Below are 20,357 nucleotides of genomic sequence, written 5' to 3' on the forward strand. Positions count from 1 at the left end.
ATATTTGAGTAATATTGTAAACATATTGTTTGATTAAGTATTATTTATTGATTACATAATGCATTTTGGGTTATATGTGAAAGTTTGTGAATGGCATACGTTATCATGCCACCATGTCATATGTGCACAGTTTGGTTAAAGTCAAAACAAAACTAAGACACACAATCCCAGCTTCATGCTTTTATTTCAATAAGATTTATGTTTTGGGGTTAGAAAACACAACAATGGTGATGAGGAGTTTTTAAACAAATCCAAGGTGACTACCTACCTGTTGAAGCGCAGTGAGGAATTCAGCTTTTTAAAAAAGCTCAGCGAGACATTGGAGACATTTAAGCATGTGCTTCTTCGGGAAGGGACAGAGTCAGTTTAGGTTAAAAAAAAGGCAGAAAATGGGTATAAAGACATAGAGTCATGGAAAAGCACAGCACAGAAACAGGACCGACAGCTCATCGCGTCCATGCCAAATAATTTAAACTGCCTACTCCCATCGACCTGCACCTGGACCATAACACTCCATACCCTACCATTCGTGTAGCTGTCCAAACTTCACTTAAGCATTGAAATAGAGCTTGCATGCATCAGTTGCACTAGCAGCTTGTTCCACACTCTCACCACCACTGTGAAGAAGTTCACCTCATGCTCCCTTTAAAATTTTCACTTTTCACCCTTAGCCTATGACCTCTAGTTGTAGTCCCACACAACTGCAGTGGGAAAAGCCCGCTTGCATTTACCCTATCTATACCCCTCATAATTTTGTATACCTCTATCAATTCTCCCCTCAATCTTGTGTGTTCCATGGAATAAAGTCCCAAACTGTTCAATCTTTCCATATAACTAAGGTCCTCCAGTCCTGCCAAAATCCTTGTAAATTTTCTCTGTACTCTTTCAACCTTATTTACATCTTTCCTGTAGGTAGGTGACCAAAACTGCGCACAATACTCTAAATTAAGCCTCACCAACGTTTTATAAAACTTCAACATAACATCCATTCTCCTCTACTCAATACATTGATTTATAAAGGCCAATGTGCCAGAAGACTTTTTTATGACCCTATCTACCTATGACATCACTTTCAATTAATTATGGACCTGTATTCCAAGATCCTTTTGTTCTATTGTCCTCTATAACACTTCTCAATGCCCTATCATTGTAAGACCTACCCTAGTTGCTCCTACCAAAGAGCAACACTTTGCACTTGTCTGCATTATACTCCATCTGCCATTTTCCAGCCCATTTTTCCAGCTTGTCCAAACCCCCCTGCAAGCTCTGAGAATCTTCCTCGCTGTCCACTACAGCCCCAATCTTGGTGTCATCTGCCGATCCGGTTTGATCCAGATCATTGATATAGATGACAAACAAAAACAGACCCGGCACCGATTCATGCGGTACTCCACTAGTTACAGGCCTCCAGTCAGAGAGGAAACCATCTACTACCACTCTCTGGCTTCTCCCACAAAGCCAATGACTACCGCAGTTTACTACATCATTCTTGAATGCCAAGCAACTGAACCTTCTTGACCGACCTCCCACATGAGATCTTGACAAATGCCTTGCAGAAATGTGTGTAGATAACATCCACTGTCTATCCTTCATCCGGTGACTTCATTGAAAAAGTCTATAAGATTGGTCAGATATGACTTACCACGCACGAAGTCATACTGACCATCTCTAGTCTGCCCATGTCTATCTAAATAGTCATATATCCTGTTCCTTAGAATACCTTCCAATAACTTTCCCACTAGCTCACGGGCCTATATTTTCCTGGTTTATTTTCAGAGCCTTTTTTATACAGCAGAACAACATTAGCTGTCTTCCAATCCTCCAGTACCTCACAAGTCGCTAAGGATAGTTTAGGTATCTCTGCTAGGGCCCCTGCAATTTCTCCACTTGCCTTCCACAGGGTCAGAAAGAATACCTTGTCTGGCCCAAGGCATTTATCCACCCTAATTTGTCTCAAGATGGCTAACCCTTCCTCCTCTGTAATATGTATTAAGTCCATAACCTCACTACTACTTTGCCTCATTTCTTTAGACTCCATGTTCATCTTCTGAGTAAATACAGATGCAAAAAAATATATTTTAGATCTCCCCATGTCTTTTCACTCCAAGCATATATTAACATTCCGATCTTCCAGAGGACCAATTTTATCCCTTGCAATCTTTTTGCTCCTGTAGAATCCCTTAGGATTCTCCTTCACCTTGTCTGTTAGGACATCCTCATGCCTTCTGTTACTCCTCCTGATTTATTTCTCAAGTGTTCTCTTGCATTTCCTATACTCCTCAAGTACCTCATTTGTTCCTACTTGCCTATACCTGTTATGTACCCCCTTTCTTTTTTCTTAACTAGGGCCTCAAAATCTCTTGAGAAGCAAGATGCCCTAAACCTGTTATCTTTACCTTATATTCTGACAGGAACATTCAAGCAATTTCATATTTGAAGGCACCCTACTTACCATGTGCATCTTTACCAGCTTGTCCCAATTCACATTTGCCAGATCCTTTCTTGATACCATCAGTCACCCTTTCTCCAATTTAGAATCTCAACCTGCTGACCAAACTTATCTTTTTCCATATTAACTTTGAAGTAAGTGGCCTTATGATCACTAGATCCCCTACACAAACCTCTGTCACCTGCCCTGACTCATTCCCTAACAGTATTGCACACTATCTCATTGGGACTCCTGTTACTGATTAATGAAACTTTAATGAAAACATTTGACAGACTCTATCCTGTCTAGTCCTTTTACAGATTGTAGCAGAGCAGTTTCAGTCATTCTTGAAAATGAATGGAATAAGACATATTACATCTGCACAGCAGCACACGGCTACAAGTGGCTTGGTGGAAAGGTTTGTCCAGAGTCTAAAGAACACACTGAAGCAATGTCAGCAGAACATGCTACACTGCCAGTGAACCAGAAGCTCACCGATTTTCTCCTTGCATATCGTAATGCGGCACATTCCACAACCAACAGCTCACCAGCTGTGCTGTTCCTGGGTTCGTCCTTATGCTCACACTTGGATTTCCTCAAACCCAATCTCAGATGGAGTATGCAGGACGAACAGCTGAGACAAATTGAGGGCTCCTCAAACAATGAGTTTCGATGCTTCATTTCTTCTGGACAAGCAATTCTGTTGAGGGACTACCGAGGTGATCAAAAGTGGGTACTTGAAAAGAATAGCGACAGAACTGGACAGTGGAGATGAGTCTGGTACCATCTGGAGATGACACATCGATCAGTTGAGAAGAGCAGAGTCAATTGTTAGGGAAGAAACATGTCCAGAGTTGTCAGAACCACTTCCAGCAGTCCCAGAGACACCTCCTTCAACCACCACGAAGGAGGTCCCAGAACCCCAGATTGTTTCAGAGCCACGGTCTGTCCCACCAAGCAGAGTGACCACCCCCCCCACCCTCCACCTTTTCAGGAAAGACATTATCCCACAAGAGTAAGAAATGATCCTCAGTAATTAAATCTTTAGACCTGAATTGGACAGTGTAGTACTTAGTCTGCTATAGTGCTTAGTCCTTTGCAAGGGGGGACATAGGGTCAGGAGAAGTAGAGTCTGTGTGGATAGAACTGAGGAACAGTAAGGGCAAAAGGACCCAAATGGGTGTTGTCTACAGGCCACCAAACAGTAGCATGGATATTGGGTGCAAGTTGAATAGGGAGTTAACATTGGCATGTGGCAAAGGTAATGTCGCAGTAGTTATGGGGGATTTCAACATGCAGGTGAACTGGGAGAATCAGGTTGGTGCTGGACCACAGGATAGGGAGTTTGTAGAGTGCCTACGGGATGCGTTCTTGGAACAGCTTGTACGAGAGCTGACCAGGGACAAGACTATTCTGGATTTAGTGTTTTGTAATGAACAGGATTTGATAAGCGATCTTGCAGTAAAGGAGCCATTAGGAGGTAGTGATCATAATATGATAAGTTTTTATCTGCAATTTGAGAAGGATAAGGGCAGCTCGGAGGTGTCAGTGTTGCAGTTGAACAAGGGAAACTATGGAGCCATGAGGGAGGAGCTGGCCAAAGTTGACTGGACGGATAGCCTAGCAGAAAAGACAGTGGAACAGCAATGGCAGGTATTCTTGGGAATAATGCACAAGGTGCAAAATCAGTTCATCCCCCCAGAGAAGGAAGGATTCAAAGGGGGGAAAGGGGCCACAGTGGTTGACAAAGGAAGTCAGAGATTGCATAGCATTAAAAAAAAGGAAGTATGACAGAGCTAAGGTGAGTGGGAGGACGGATGATTGGGAAGCTTTTAAGGAACAACAGAACTTAACTAAAAAGACAATACGTGGAGAAAAAATGAGGTACGAACGCAAGCTAGCCAGCAATATAAAGGAAGATAGCAAAAGCTTTTTTAGGAATGTGAAAAGAAAGAAGATAGTTAGGAACAATGTTGGGCCCTTGAAGAATGAATTGGGTGAAATTGTTATGGGAAACAGAGAAATGGCAGAAGAATTTAATGAGTACTTTAGATCTGTCTTCACTAGGGAAGACACAAGCAATCTCCCAGATGTATGGATGGGCCAAGGACATAGGGTAACAGAGGAAATGAAACAGATTGACATTAGGAAGGAAACGGTGATGAGAAGACTGATGGGACTGAAGGCTGACAAATCCCCAGGTCCGGATGGTCTGCATCCTAGGGTACTAAAGGAGGTGGCCCTGGAAATTATGGATGCATTGGTAATCATTTTCCAATGTTCCTTAGATTCAGGATCAGTACCTGAGGATTGGAGAATGGCTAATGTTATCCCACTTTTTAAGAAAGGAGGGAGGGAGAAAACAGAGAACTATCAACCTGTCAGCCTGACATCGGTGGTGGGGAAGATGCTAGAGTCCATTATTAAGGATGAAATAGTGGCATATCTAGATAGCAGTGATAGGATTGGGCCGAGCCAGCATGGATTTACCAAGGGTAAATCATGCTTGACTAATTTGTTGGAGTTTTTCGAGGATGTAACCAGGAAGCTAGATGGGGGAGATCCAGTGGATGTAGTGTACCTCGATTTTCAGAAGGCATTTGATAAGGTCCCACATAGGAGATTGGTGGGTAAAATCAAAGCTCAGGGCATCGGGGGGAAGACATTGACATGGATAGAAAACTGGTTGGCAGATAGAAAGCAAAGGGTAGCGGTGAATGGGTGTTTCTCGGAATGGCAGGTGGTGACTAGTGGGGTGCCACAGGGCTCGGTATTGGGACCACAGCTGTTTACAATTTACGTCAACGATTTGGATGAAGGCATTGAAAATAACATCAGCAAATTTGCTGATGATACTAAGCTGGGTGGTAGTGTGACATGTGATGAGGATGTTAGGAGAATTCAGGGTGACTTGGATAGGCTGGGTGAGTGGGCAGATACTTGGCAGATGACGTTTAATGTGAATAAGTGTGAGGTTATCCACTTTGGGAGTAAGAACAGGAAGGCAGATTATTATCTGAACGGTGTAGAGTTAGGTAAGGGAGAAATACAAAGAGATCTAGGAGTCCTTGTTCATCAGTCACTGAAGGTGAATGAGCAAGTGCAGCAGGCAGTGAAGAAGGCTAATGGAATGTTGGCCTTTATTACAAAGGGAATTGAGTACAAGAGCAAGGAAATCCTCTTGCATTTGTACAGAGCCCTGGTGAGACCACACCTGGAGTATTGTGTACAGTTTTGGTCTCCAGGGTTAAGGAAGGACATCCTGGCTGTAGAGGAAGTGCAGCGTAGATTCACGAGGTTAATTCCTGGGATGTCTGGACTGTCTTACGCAGAGAGGTTAGAGAGACTGGGCTTGTACACACTGGAATTAAGGAGATTGAGAGGGGATCTGATTGAAACATATAAGATTATTAAGGGATTGGACAAGATAGAGGCAGGAAATATGTTCCAGATGCTGGGAGAGTCCAGTACCAGAGGGCATGGTTTGAGAATAAGGGGTAGGTCATTTAGGACAGATTTAAGGAAAAACCTTCTCCCAGAGAGTTGTGGGGATCTGGAATGCACTGCCTCGGAAGGTAGTGGAGGCCAATTCTCTGGATGCTTTCAAGAAGGAGCTAGATAGGTATCTTATGGATAGAGGAATCAAGGGATATGGGGACAAGGCAGGAACCGGGTATTGATAGTAGTTGATCAGCCATGATCTCAAAATGGCGGTGCAGGCTTGAAGGGCCAAATGGTCTACTTCTGCACCTATTGTCTATTGTCTATATAGTAGTTGAATCACAAATTGTACTGTGTATAAATTGAATTCTATGTTGAGTTGAAGTTTATAGCTAAGCAGGAAGGAATGTTGTGCATTTGGGTAATATTCTAAATAAGTTGCTTGAATAAGCATCTGTCTTGTGGTTTTAGAATTTATTGAGACACCACACAGAATAGGCTCTTACAGTCCTTCCAGCCAGGCTACCCCACGGCCTCAAGATTGTTAGCTGCGCCATATACAAAGTGCAAGAACCAGAGAGTTGAATGAATTGTTCAAAGATTAGTGAGGAAGAAATAAATTTCAATTCATGGAAGGTTAAAGAGAAAGAGTAAAGTGTTGGTAGAGGATAATGTAGTGTACGGATCTATTTCTTTTAGCATAATGACTCTCCTTAGCACTAATTATTGACTGATAACTTACCCATGCACGTTGATTTGTTACTCTGTCTGGAAAGTGAATATACACATGTTAACTTCACCTCCAGGTGTGTTTCTTTATTTATTTGATATGTGGTTGTACAGACAGAACTAATTGGTGACGAGTACAAGTCTGAATATTAATGAGTATCACCAACTTCACTAATAGTTACAAGATGACAGAACTCAGAGGAAAGGAGAGAGACAGTGAGAGGAAAGAGTGAATCAGTATAGAGAGGGTAGTCTTGGATGCTAGCACAGGAATGCATGAGTGACAGTACACAGTACACAGTGAGAGACGCACAACTTGCTAAGCTAAAGTGAAAATAATGTGATAATGGCCTTAGTCAGGAAAGTTTCCGTACTTGATAGTGCTAATGAGGACTGACAATTGTATATCAAGAGCTTTGAATTGTATTGTAATGCTAATGATGTGGATAAGGAAAAGAAAGTCTCCACACTTCTTAGCTTAATGGATGCCAAAACATACAGTCTCTTATGCAAATTAGTAACTCCTGAGAAGACAGCAAGCAAGACATTCAACAAAATTGTTGAAATTTTACAAAATCACTTGAACACAAAACCTCTAGTAATAGCTAAGCAATTTAGATTTCAAAAAGGAACCAGTCAAAGGTTGAAAGCATTTCTAAATACTTTGCAGAACTGCAGAAACTTTCCCAGTACAGAGACTTTGGAGGTGGACTTTCTGATGCATTAAGGGACAGGCTTGTATGTGGCATGCAGAGTCAAAAACTTAGAATGGGCATTGACCATTGCAATATCAATGGAGACAGCAGCAAAGGATGTGTCAGATCTATTAAAAAACAGTTTAGGATGTGAGATGCACAAAATGTCCCTGAATAGTGCAAAAAGCCAAAATGTTATCAATGGGGTAAATTCTCACATGATGAAAATAACTGTTTGTTCAAAGAAAAACTTTGCAGAAATTGTCACAGACAATACACATAGAAAGAAGGTGTAAGTTTGATAAAAAGCACAACCAAAGAGAAAAACCACACAGTGCGAAAAGTTTCAAACATAGAACTAAACAAGTGCATAAAGTGACTGAATATGAAACTGAATCAGACAAGAGCTTGACAAAGGTAAGCTGCCATGCCTAGAATTGCATAGCATTACTGAAGCAGATCAGAAAATCATAATGGAGCACAACAGATGTTTCTGGGGTAAAACTGAAAATGGAGCTAGATACAGGGTCTGCTTTGTCTGTAATTTCTGAGGCTGACTACAACAAACAACAGACTGTTTTCTAAGTTACGATGCTAAAAGACCTACACAGGCGAAAAGTGTCTTCCAAAGGCAAATTGAAAGTGAATTCAATGTACAGAGGCAAAACACAGCAGCTAGAACTTAATGTATTGAAAAGTGGAGCAAAAACCCAGCACTTTTCAAACATGAATGGTTGAGAAAAATCCAACTAGTCTGGCACATAATCAAAGCTCTCAATGTGTCATCAACCAGCAAATGCAGCCCAGATGTTAGCACCAAGCAGAGACTGTCACAGCTGCTTAATGCTAAGCAAAATGTGTTTGAGAAAGGTATTGGTAAACTCAAGGACATGAAGGCCAAAATTTAACTGGGTGAAGCAGCAACACCAAGGTTCCTTGAAGTGTGCCCAGAGCCTTACACATCACATCTTAAAGTAGATGCTGAACTTCAGAGCTTGGACACACCTGGCATTCTCTCCAAGGCTGAGTGGAGCAATTGGGCCCTGCCCATTGTCCCGGTGATCAGAAAAGGGAAGGCTGGAGCTGTTTGCATATGCAGGGACTTCAATGTGAGCATCCACCCAGTGCTGCAAACTGTGTAATATCCCCTGCCACAAATAGAAGACATTTTTGCATCTTTGACAGGTGGGGAGAGGTTTTCAAAGATTGACTTAACACAAGCCTATTTGCAAATAGAGATTGAGGAGTCAAACAGGAAGTACCTCACAATCAACACTCACAAGGGATTGTCCAATATAATTGTCTCATCTTTGGGATCGCATCAGCTCCAGCAATTTGGCAAAGAGCAATAGACCAAGTGCTCCAAGATATTCCAGAAACGCGATGCCACCATGACAACATCATCATGACTGGCAAGACTGATGAAGAGTACCTCTAGACCCTTACTAAAGTGTCTGCCAGGCTGACAACTTCCTTTTTGTGTGTCTGAACTCTGTTCATGTTGGGTGGTGAGAAGCTAACTTGAAATGTTTGATTCCATTTTTCTTCATGAATAGTCTGGACTCTTCTGGTGTGTATTGTGGTCTGTTGTCACTCACAATTTGTTCCTGTAAGCTATTTCTGGAGAAGAAATTCCTCAGAGTGGAAGCAATCTTTTCTGATGTGATTGACTTCATTGGTATCACCTCTAGCCACTTCAAAGGAGCATCCACAGCAATTAGAAATGTGGAGTTCATGAATGAATGGCCCAGCAAAGTCAATATGCACTCTTTGCAATGGCGAAAACAGCCACTCTCATGGGTGTAAAGATGCCCGTGGTGGTGCATTTTGAACTTTGTGATATCCCTAACAGTTTTTGGTCTAGTCTTCAATCTGTCTATCTATTCCTGGCCATCACATGTAGCTCTAGGCGAGACTCTTCCCAGATGTCCTTCTAACACTCTGGTGTACAGTTTAGAGTGAAACACAGCAATGTTTTTCATGAGCAGGAATCTGAGATCTTGCATAGACACCCCGAATCTAGGTCTATGGAGGGAAGTGCAGAATAAACAGTTCAGCCAGTTGCCAAGTAAATCAGCAAGGAACATTGAGGTTGGACAGGAAGTTCTAGCACATGATTGCTGAGAAGACAAGTGGACACCCGGTAGGATAGCTACTACATCCATACCATTGATGTACACAGTGGATGTTGGAGATCATACAGGGAGATGTCATGTGGACCAGATCCTGGATGCTCAGCCAAAGAACGCAACAAGATGGACACATTGCATCCACCAGACTTACCGCTCAGTGATGATCACGTCACAGACAGCAACGTGATACCTGCAACAGAGAAAGCTGTCTTTAACAAGACACCTGCCACAGGTCCAGAGGCACTATCCTAAAGGAAACAGTGCACCATGCTGAAGACTGGATCTTTAGTATAGTGAAGTTAGTTATAGACTGTTATTTAAATCAAGCAAACATTGTTATTGTGAACACAGTCTGCTAAAGGGAAACTGAAAGTTTTGTTACAGTTTTAATCTAAAGCAGGAGGAAATGAGTGTAGGGTTCTATTTCTTTTAATGCAATGACTCCCCTTAGCACTAATTATCGACTGATAACTTAAATCTGACAGCTAATAGAGTGAGAATCTGATCAAGATTGGGAAGTGAATATTCCAGCATCTCTGATATTTTGGAAGGATAGCCAGAAAGAGGAAGGAAGTGAACTAGCTTTGTTAATAAAGGATTATTACAAAGTGAAAAATCTTGCATCAAAAGATCAAACGAACCTATCTTTGCATATTAATGCATGGCTTGGCAACTACTATAAACAAACTTCTTCTTATCAAGGTGAATGGTGAGAGTAATTGTCAGGCCTTCTACGAGCATTTGAACTATTGAAGGTAGCTGTTAAAATTAATGTGAGTGACATGATTTTGATATTGATTGGAAACCTAAATGGGCAAATAACAGACTTGAGGACAAGTTGATGAAGTGTTTTTGGCATAATTTCTTAGAATAAAATGTGGATTAGCCAGTGGACAGGCTTTTAAGACCTAATCATGTTTAATTATTTCATTGTCAAATATCCTCTGGAGAATGATAGAATATCATTATGATTGAATTTCATAATCAATTGGACTGAAAATAATAGGTCTGAAACTATTGTCTTAAACTTCCAAGAAAAATTAAACTTAAATAAAACTATATAAAAGTACAAAGACAGTGATGGCTAGATTGGGATGGGAAAACATTAAAAAGTAAGACAACTGATAAACTACGGCATTTTTGAGAATATTTCATAACGTAGCGAGCATTTGGTCCATGATGATGGATGAGAAAATCTTTTTTATTTAGCTCAACTGCTGTTTTTATTGTGAGAAGCACAAAAACAGATGATGCTCTGTGACCGGGGAGGGAACCCACTCAGTCACATACAAATGGGGGAGGTGAGGATCACACACCCTGGTAACAGTCAGGAGGACACACAAACACACATGTGAATAACTCAAGCAAAAATGTAACAATAAATGAACTTGAACATCCCACCATAATCCCACAAAAGCATTTTAAAAGAGGACCAATAAACAGCGCTAGCTGCTAGGCCACTCAGAATGTTGGGGTGGGCTGTCAACCATGCCTCCCCCCACTCCACCCCAGAACACTACAATAATTATTGACAAAAATATTATCTATTGAAAGAAAAAAACACTCAAATGAGAAGGATGATCCATTTGTAGCAAATTAAAGCTGTTTAACATTATATAGAATAGAAAGAAAAACATTAATTATTGTACAGAATAGTGAGAGTCTAATAGATGGGGAATTTTTAATAAATGCTACATTACAGCTGAAAAAATGAGGAATAAGCTGGATTATAAGAGTAATTTAGCAAGAGATTCAAATGCAAATACAGACAGTACAATCTTCTAAAGAATATGAAGCTTCTTAATTAAAGTAAATATTGTGCATACAGAATAAGAATGGGAAATTAGAATTAGGAAACAATTACTGCAAATGACGGATTTTGAGCAAATATTTGTTATCTGACTTGATGACAGAAGATCCTGGTAAGAAGAAATTGAAGGCTGTGTGGAAAGAAGAATGGGGAGGAACTAATAAAGACCTGAGGACTAAAAGCAGGACTTGGCTAATCTGCCTCTCATGTCCAGTCCTGCTTCTAGTTCTCATTCAATAGCTTCCCTGCTAATCCTACCTCCCAATTCCATTTTCTTCCATTAGCCCTTCCTCAATTCTTTTACTATTTAAAAAGATTTTTTTTTTCCAATTGGGCATTATGAAACCATCAGGGAATATTCCCATTTCTATGTAGTGTTGGATATTGGTAAGGAAACAGCTGAGGGAGGATGGTGTCAAAAACACAGTTCCTGCAGAGACCAGCTGGGGTCAAGATGACTGACTGCTACTATACTCCTATAATAACACCAGTTATTCAACTACTTTACAATTCAGGCAAAAGGCTTGCTGCAACTTTAATTTCTTCATCCAGAAACGGTACAGAGAGGCTTCTTGCTTTTTACCTTCTCATTGATGGATCAAGTCATAAACTCACTCTCATCTACGAAAGATTCTCCAACCAAATCCTGGGAGTACCTTGAGGAGAAAACACTTTTTGCTCCACTACTGTTGTGATCATGGAGGGGATCTAATCAGTATTAGCCCATGATGCAGAATTTTAATCTCCTTATCTGTACCCATTGCCACTGCCACTAGAGTCTTTCTTCTATGGGTAGTTCTGCAGTGTTTTTTCAAATTCATCTATTCTTATAGATCATGCATGGTACCCTTCTCTTTTCCCATCCTTCTATATTCTATATTTCCAATTCCTTACAAACAAAGTTAGATAGGCTGAATCCCATCTTCCTTTTCAAGGTGGCTGGGGTCCTGTCACAGTCCACAATCTACAGCTGTGGGTCTGCACGGTGGCGTGTTCCCATTCTTGGAGCTCGCTGATCAGCCGCGTGGTTGACATCTCCAGGACCGGTCTGAAGATAGATGTCTTCGCGGTTCAGCCCTGTGGACCCGATTTCTTGTCAGTGTCATGAACTGAAGTGCTGGGGGAGAGTCGGAACATTGACACAGCGTGTATGGCTGTCAGAGACCTCTGCACTTGGGAAATCGCCCTCTCTCTCCCACTCTCGATGGTGAATGAGAGTTTGTTCTTGAAACTCAAAATAAAAGCAGTGCTACAGTCAGACTGTAACATCAAAATGGAGACTGCCTGTCTCCCCACTCTCTCTGTGGAAGAAGTAATACCTCTGACTCCTTACTGGGGTGAGAGAGAGCCTGAGGGATATTGAGCTGTTGGGATGAACCATAGTTTTCGATGGACTGAGGACCATGGTCTCTCTATGTGGCTTTGCTGTTGTTTGCATGGTAGGTGGTGCTGATGCTTTTGGCTAGAATAAGTGAGGGAAGGGGAAGGGGAGGGGGAGGGGGAGAAGGGAGGGTTAACTCTGGTTGCTGCTGCTTGTGTGTGGGATGGAGGCAGGGGGCTTTTGGGATCATGTTTTCCCTGTCATTCATTCTTCAGGGCTTTTCTTCTGTTTCATGGATGCCTTTGGAGAGTGAGAAATTCAGGTTGTATATTGTACACATTCTCTGATACTAACTGGAACCATTGAACCAGTGAGTCTGCAGTCTGGGCAATTTTACCATCAGAAAATCTAATTGAAGTGCAATTCCTACTGTGGCACTTCAATTCTTTGGTCTTGAGAGACATTTTCAGGGCTGTTTAATTACCACAAGGCACTAACTTAATAATTATATTAAAGTTTCTTACCTACCTTGAACTAGCCCAGCCCATTAGAAGGCTAAATGTAGCCCAGATCAAAGCTCCCATGCCAAGGCCAATAGTTTTTAAAATGGGAATAACTGAGACATTCCCTAGAAGAAAAGACATACTGTAATCAAAAACATTCTAATGTTTATTAAAATACTGTTATAGGATTCTGCTTTCTTTCCACATGAAGAAGCCTCATTAGTTACCCAGAGACATCACCACTAATGTATATAAAAAATGACCATTTCTGTATCATCTAGAAGTCTTACTGCAACACTAGTCACAAAAAGGAATGTACAACAAGTAAAACTTTTAATTGTCTCTAGATTACAGAACTTATACACCTAATACAATGGAAATGCTATGTAAATAGTTGTTACACTGTCTTGTTTAGGGAATATTGACAAGAAAAAAAACTGTACATGTTCCTGTCGCTCACAACACAAGCAGCGAATGAACAAGACACGAGGCGAACAATGATCAAATGATGAGTAAAACTTGTAATACCTGTTCAGTAGTTGTTACACTGTTTCATTTAGGGAATAAGGACAATAGACGATAGATGCAGGAGTAGGCCATTCGGTTCTTTGAGCCAGCACCGCCATTCAATGTGATCATGGCTGATCATCCACAATCAGTACCCAGTTCCTGCCTTCTCCCCATACCCCTTGACCCCGCTATCTTTAAGAGCTCTATCTAACTCTTTCTTGAAAGCATCCAGAGAATTGGCCTCCACTGACTTCTATACATCCACAAATCTCTGTGTGAAAAAGTTTTCCCTGAACTCCATTCTAAATGGCCTACCCCTTATTCTTAAACTGTGGCCTCTGGTTCTGGACTCCCCCAATATCGAGAACATGTTTCCTGCCTCTAGTGTGTCCAGTCCCTTGATAATCTTATATGTTTCAATCAGATCCCCTCTCATCCTTCTAAATTCCAGTGTATACAAGCCAGTCGCTCCAATCTTTCAACATATGACAGTCCTGCCATCCCGGGAATCAACCTCGTGAACCTACGCTGCACTCCCTCAATAGCAAGAATGTCCTTCCTTAAATTTGGACACCAAAACTGAACACAATACTCCAGCTGGGGTCTCACCAGGGCCTTGTACAACTGCAGAAGGACCACTTTGCTCCTATACTCAACTCCCCTTGTTATGAAGGCCAACATGCCATTAGCTTTCTTCACTGCCTGCTGTACCTGAATGCTTACTTTCAGTGACTGATGTACAAAAACACCTAGATCTCATTGTACTTCCCCTTTTCCTAACTTGACTCTATTCAGATAGTAATCTGCCTTCCTGTTCTTGCCACCAAAGTGGATAACCTCACATTTATCTGCATTAAACTGCATCTTCCATGCATCTGCCCACTCACCCAACCTGTCCAAGTCACCCTGCATTCTCCTAACATCCTCCTCATACTTCACACTGCCACCCAGCTTTGTGTCATCTGCAAATTTGCTAATGTTACTTTTAATCCCTTCATCTAAATCATTAATGTATATTGTAAACAGCTGCGGTCCCAGCACCGAACCTTGCGGCACCCCACTAGGACGCTTTGGAGGAGGCTCGATAATACTAAAGTCAGGAACTGTGGAGGTTGAGGGCTGAGGACCCTCAAGCGTTGAACGTCGAGACTTCGGAATTACACATGCTTTAGTTAGAAACATTGTTATAGGAAGCTGTCTCTTCTTTTTCTTTGCATCATCAAACAAATCTTACAAGGTAGCTTTTCTCTTCTATGAGTTTCTTGAGCTCCTCTGGGAATGTCGCCCTGGCTTCGTCATTAGCCGATGCCCATTCTCCCGTGATCTTTACAATCTTGAAGCTTTAGCGCTTTACATAGCCAACCAGCCATCCCTTATTAGCCTTAAACTCTTTTCTCTCGCTCTCATCAACCCCATCACAGCTCGTAGAGACTAAGAGCTTTTTTACATATAATTTGGCCATTGACAGGGATATGCTTCTGTGACATGTCCTTTAGCCACACACTCGGCAAGAGAGAGCACTTTACGCTCCCTCCTAGCCTTTGAGGAATTGCTTTGACAATGTAATTGCTTTTTAGGAGCCATTTTTTCACAGGAACAAAGTAGCGAATGAACGAGACGCGAGGCGACCAATGTTCGAACAATGAGTGCTGGAAAAGCACTTCCAGATTTTCTCGATTCATGGTTGGTTGAATTCGCACATGCAGAACTTGTGAATAAGGAGAGCCAACTGTAATTACATTTGGGTTCAAAGATCAGATTTTCCACACATTTCCCCAAATATTTTAATCATTAAGCTTTTCATCTCCAATCCTAATCTGCATCCAGTTAAATATACAGCAGAGGACCCCTGGCAAATTAATAGTGGAAGAATGCTGGCTTCCTCAACATGAGGTGAGTTTCCAGCGGAAAAATCTGCAGGAAGTAAGAGAGAAGGGCATGGTCCAAAGGGGAAATGGCCTCACAGAAAATACAATTGATTACAAAGATCCGGAAGGAGAACGGAGACTTTACATCGGATCATTTAGAAATTAGTGACGCATTTAAAATTTTTTATTCTCGGCTTTATTCCTCTGAATCCCTGAATGACAATATCTCTGTGGATCAATTTTTACAGAATCTGAACATCCCCTCACTTTCATCTGATTTCAAAGCCAAACTCAATGCGCCTATATCACCAGAAGAAATATCTTTTGCAATTTCTGCACTGTCCTCAGGGAAATCTCCTGGACCTGATGGGTTCCCTGTGGAATTTTATAAATCATTCTCCTCACTTCTTTCCCCTCAGTTACTTTCAGTACTATCTGACTCGTTTAACTACGGCAAATTGCCACCCTCTTTCAATGAGGCATCTATTATCCTTCTTTTAAAAAAGGGCAAAGACCCAACAGAGTGTTCCTCATACAGGCCGATCTCTCTGCTCAATGTTGATGTAAAGATCTTAGCTAAAGTGTTGGCTCATAGATTAGAAACCGTTATTCCCTCCGTTATCTCTGATGACCAAACAGGCTTTATTAAAAACCGTCTCCCTTTTTTTAACATTCGGTGTCTATTTAATATTTTATACTCAGTTCCAACTGGGACTCCTGAATGTGTTATCTCCCTTGATGCGGAGAAAGCATTTGATCGTATAGAGTGGAACTACCTTTTGCAGTCTTAGAAAAATTTGACCTCGGCCAAAGTTTCATCTCTTGGATCCAATTGCTGTACCTGTGTCCTACTGCTTCTGTTCTAACTAATTTTCAGAAATCCCAAGTACTTAATCTCAAACGTGGCACCCGTCAGGGATGCCCCTTAAGTCCCTTTCTCTTTGATTTGGCTATAGAACCTCTGGCGATAGCATTTCGAAATTGTCCTGAATTGACCGGGATTTGGAGAGGGGGTGTTGAGCATAAAGTTTCTCTCTATGCTGATGACTTATTACTCTTTCTTTCAAATCTGTCTACATCCTTACCTCTAATGTTTTCACTTCTTGACCAGTTTAGCCAGATCTCTGGCTATAAACTCAACTTACATAAGAGTGAACTTTTCCCAATTAATAAAGAAGCACAAGAACTAATATTTTGTGATCTCCCTTTTAAAGTAGTCCATAATCAATTTACTTATCTTGGAATTACAGTCACAAGGAAGTTTAAAGATCTCTTTCGTGAAAACTTTGTCAATCTTTCATATGCTATAAAACAGAGTCTGGTACAATGGTCACCTCTATCTATGTCCTTGGTAGGTCGTATTAATGTTGTTAAAATGTATGTTCTCCCCAAATTTTTATACTTATTTCAATCTATCCCAATTTTTATTCCTAAATCTTTTTTTGATTCCTTAGACTCTATTATTTTGTCATATCTGTGGCAGAATAAGCACTCTAGAATTAATAAAATCCACCTCCAAAAATCTAAAAAAGAGGGTGGCATGGCTTTACCTAACTTTCGCTTATATTACTGGGCAGCTAATATACGTTGTGCTGCCTTCTGGTCTTTCTTCCATGGTCAACCCGAGTGCCCTAACTGGGTGGCAATGGAGTTGAGCTCCACTAAAGAATTATCTATATCTGCACTTCTTGGCTCTGCACTCCCTAGCAGTCTGCCCAGATCAATAGCTAATCCTCTGGTTAGACACACTTTGCGTATATGGGCTCAGTTCAGGAAATGCTATGGTTTCCAGGGGTTTTCCGTTTCTAGCCCTGTCGCACATAATCACCTTTTTTTACCTACTACGTATGATTCAGCATTCCATGTTTGGTACAGGAAGAGCATTAGACATTTTGAAGATCTCTTCATTGATAATCGCTTCGCTTCTTTTCAGCAGCTCTCCGTTAAGTTCAACCTGCCTAACGCTCACTTTTTCAGATATCTCCAAATCCGACACTTTACTGCTCCTTTAATTCCTAACTTTCCTGAAATGCCTGCGAAAAATGCTATGGACCTATTTCTTTCCATTAATCCACTAGGTAAAGGTTTAATTTCAATTATCCGAGATAAACTAGCAGCCTTACGACGGGCCCCTGTGGATAAAATTAAAATGGCCTGGGAGCAGGATTTAAATATCTCCTTATCCGAGGAGAGCTGGGACTCAGTTCTCAAATCGGTTAACTCAACCTCTCTTTGTGCTCGCCATTGCCTCTTACAGTTTAAGATTGTTCATAGAGCCCATATGTCTAAATCTAAACTATCTCGATTCTACCCTGGCATTAGTCTGCTCTGTGATAAATGCAAGAGGGGCGTGGCCTCTCTCATCCATATGTACTGGCTCTGTCCTAGCTTGGAGAAATTCTGGAAAGATGTCTTCACTACATTATCGGGTATTCTGAATCAGCACCTAGAACCAAACCCCTTAATTGCTCTGTTCGGTTTTTGGGGCGAGACAGATTTATGTCTGGGTCCGACCAAATGCCGAATACTATCCTTTGCCTCTCTCCTGGCGAGACGCTTGATCCTCCTTAGATGGAGAGATGTTGCCCCGCCCATTCATGCACAATGGCTTAACGACATTATGGCCTGCTTGGACCTCGAAAAAATTCATTATTCAGTTCTGAATTCGGATCTAAAGTTCCATAAGGTCTGGGGACCTTTTATCGAGTACTTTCATAACCTTCCTCTTGACTAGGGTGTTTATTTCTTCTTTTCGGTCCCTTGCTTTCAGCTCCTTTTTTTTTCTGGTAGTAGGCATTATTATCCTCTGTTACTAAGTGTATTTACAGTCTGGGAGTTTGACTGTCCGGACTTATACTCTTTATACTGTGTGATGGTTGGTCTGGAGGAGTTGTTGTTGTTGTTTTTTTCTTGTGTTGTGGGGCTTGGGGAGGACACTAAGCTCACTTGTCTTCAATTTAGGTGCTTTTTTGTTAAACTCTCTTCCTTTGTAGCATATTGTTATTGTATGCTTAATCTTGCATTGTATTAATGCTCCTCATTGGGATTTGGGGTTTTTAATTTTGTAAAATGTTTTGAAAAACTAATAAAAAAAATTTTAAAAGAGAAAATACAATTGAGACATTTTCTAATTAAAGTAGTTTTTAAAATTTCACATATTCCCACACTTCTGAATTTGAGTAGAACCTTCACAGAAAATAACATCAAAGTTCAAAGTAAATTTATTATCAAAGTACATATATGTAACCATAGACAACCCTGTGAATCATTTTCCTGTGAGCATTCATGGTAAATACAAGAAACACAATTGAATCAATGAAAAACCACACCCAACAGGACAGTCTAACAATCAGTTTGCAAATGGCAATGAACGGTGCAAATACAAAATTTAAAAATGAAATAATAATATTAATACATAAAGCAATAAATATCAAGATGAAGAATTGTTGCAAGTGAGTCCGTAGGTTGTGGGAACAGTTCAGTGATGGGGTAAGTGGTTCAAGAGCCTGATGGTTGAGGGTCAATAACTGTTCCTGGACCTGGTGGTGTGTGTCCTGAGGCTCCTGCACATTCTTCCTGATGGCAGCAGCAAGAAGAGAGCATGACCTGGGTGGTGGGGGTCTCTGATGATGGATGCTGCTTTCCTGCGACAGTGCTCCATGTAGATGTGCTCAATGGTGGGGAGGGCTTTACTCATGATGTACTGGGCTGTATCCACTACTTCTTGTAGGAATTTCCATTCAATTTTCCAAACCAGGCTGTGATGCAAGCAGTCCATATACTGTCCATCAAACATCTTTAGAAGTTGGTCAAGTATTAGATGTCATGCCAAATCTTCCCAAACTCCTAAGGAAGTAAATGCACTTCCTTCTCCTGAAGACAATAATCAGCTCTTTGGTCTTGCTGACACTGAGAAAGAGGTTGTTGTTATGGCACCACTCAATCAGATTTTCAATCTCCCTCCTATATGGTGATTCATCACCACCTTTGATTTGCCCAATGACAGTGGTGTTGTCAGCAAACTTAAATATAGCATTGGAGCTGTGCTAAGCCATTCAGTCATAAGTGTAAAGTGAGAAGAACAACGGGTTTTGCACAAAGCCTTTCGGAGCACCTATGCTGATGGGGATATTGTTGCCAATCTGAACTGACTGGAGTCCGCAAGTGAGGAAATCGAGGACCCAGTTGCACAAGGAGGTATTGAGGCCTGCATGTTGAAGCTTATTGGTTAGTTTTGAGGGGATGATAGTACTGAACCGAACTGCAGTCAATGAAGAGCATCCTGATGTATGTACCCTCCCTGTCCAGATGTTCCAGGGTTGAGTGAAGAGCCAATGAAATAGCATCTGCTGTGGACCAGTTGTGATGGTCAGCAAGTTGGAGGCAATCTAAATCGCTTCTCAAGCAGGGGTTGATATGTTTCATCACCGACCTCTCAATGTACTTCATCACTGTGGATGTAAGTGCTACTGGACGATAGTCATTGAGGTAGGTTACCATGTTCTTCTTAGGCACTGGTATAACTGAAACTGCTTGAAGCAGGTAGGTACATCAGTCTGCTGAAGTGGAAGGTTAAAGATATCAGTGAACACTTCAGCCAGTTGATATGCATAAGTCTTTGGAACTCATCCGGATACCCTGTCTGGACCGGTTCACTCCTCCTGATGGATACTCAGAGACTGAAATCACTGGGTCACTGGGGACTGTGAAGGTGCCTCCATGTCAAAGCGAGCATCAAGGAAATTGAGCACATCTGGGAGTGATGCTTTGATGTCCCCTGTGTTGCTTGGTTTCATTTTGTAGGAGGTGATAGCATTCATGATGTCATAGAACACTACAGCATTAAAAAAACAGGCTCTTCAGCCCATATAATCTGTCCCAAATTATTATTCTGCCCGTCCGCCTGCACCAGGACCATAG

At 41.4% G+C, this 20,357-nt stretch overlaps 1 protein-coding gene across 1 annotated transcript in view; it reads right to left on the minus strand.

The window, feature by feature from the left end:
* LOC140737557 (transmembrane protein 144-like) overlaps window positions 1-20,357 on the minus strand; it is a 153,364-nt gene that overhangs the window by 107,678 nt on the left and 25,329 nt on the right. The window contains exon 4 of the mRNA XM_073063999.1: window positions 13,085-13,184. Coding sequence (XP_072920100.1) covers window positions 13,085-13,184 — 100 coding nt within the window. The remainder of the gene's footprint in view (window positions 1-13,084; window positions 13,185-20,357) is intronic.

This window comes from Hemitrygon akajei, chromosome 13 (genome assembly GCF_048418815.1).
Source record: "Hemitrygon akajei chromosome 13, sHemAka1.3, whole genome shotgun sequence".
Taxonomy (NCBI): domain Eukaryota; kingdom Metazoa; phylum Chordata; class Chondrichthyes; order Myliobatiformes; family Dasyatidae; genus Hemitrygon; species Hemitrygon akajei.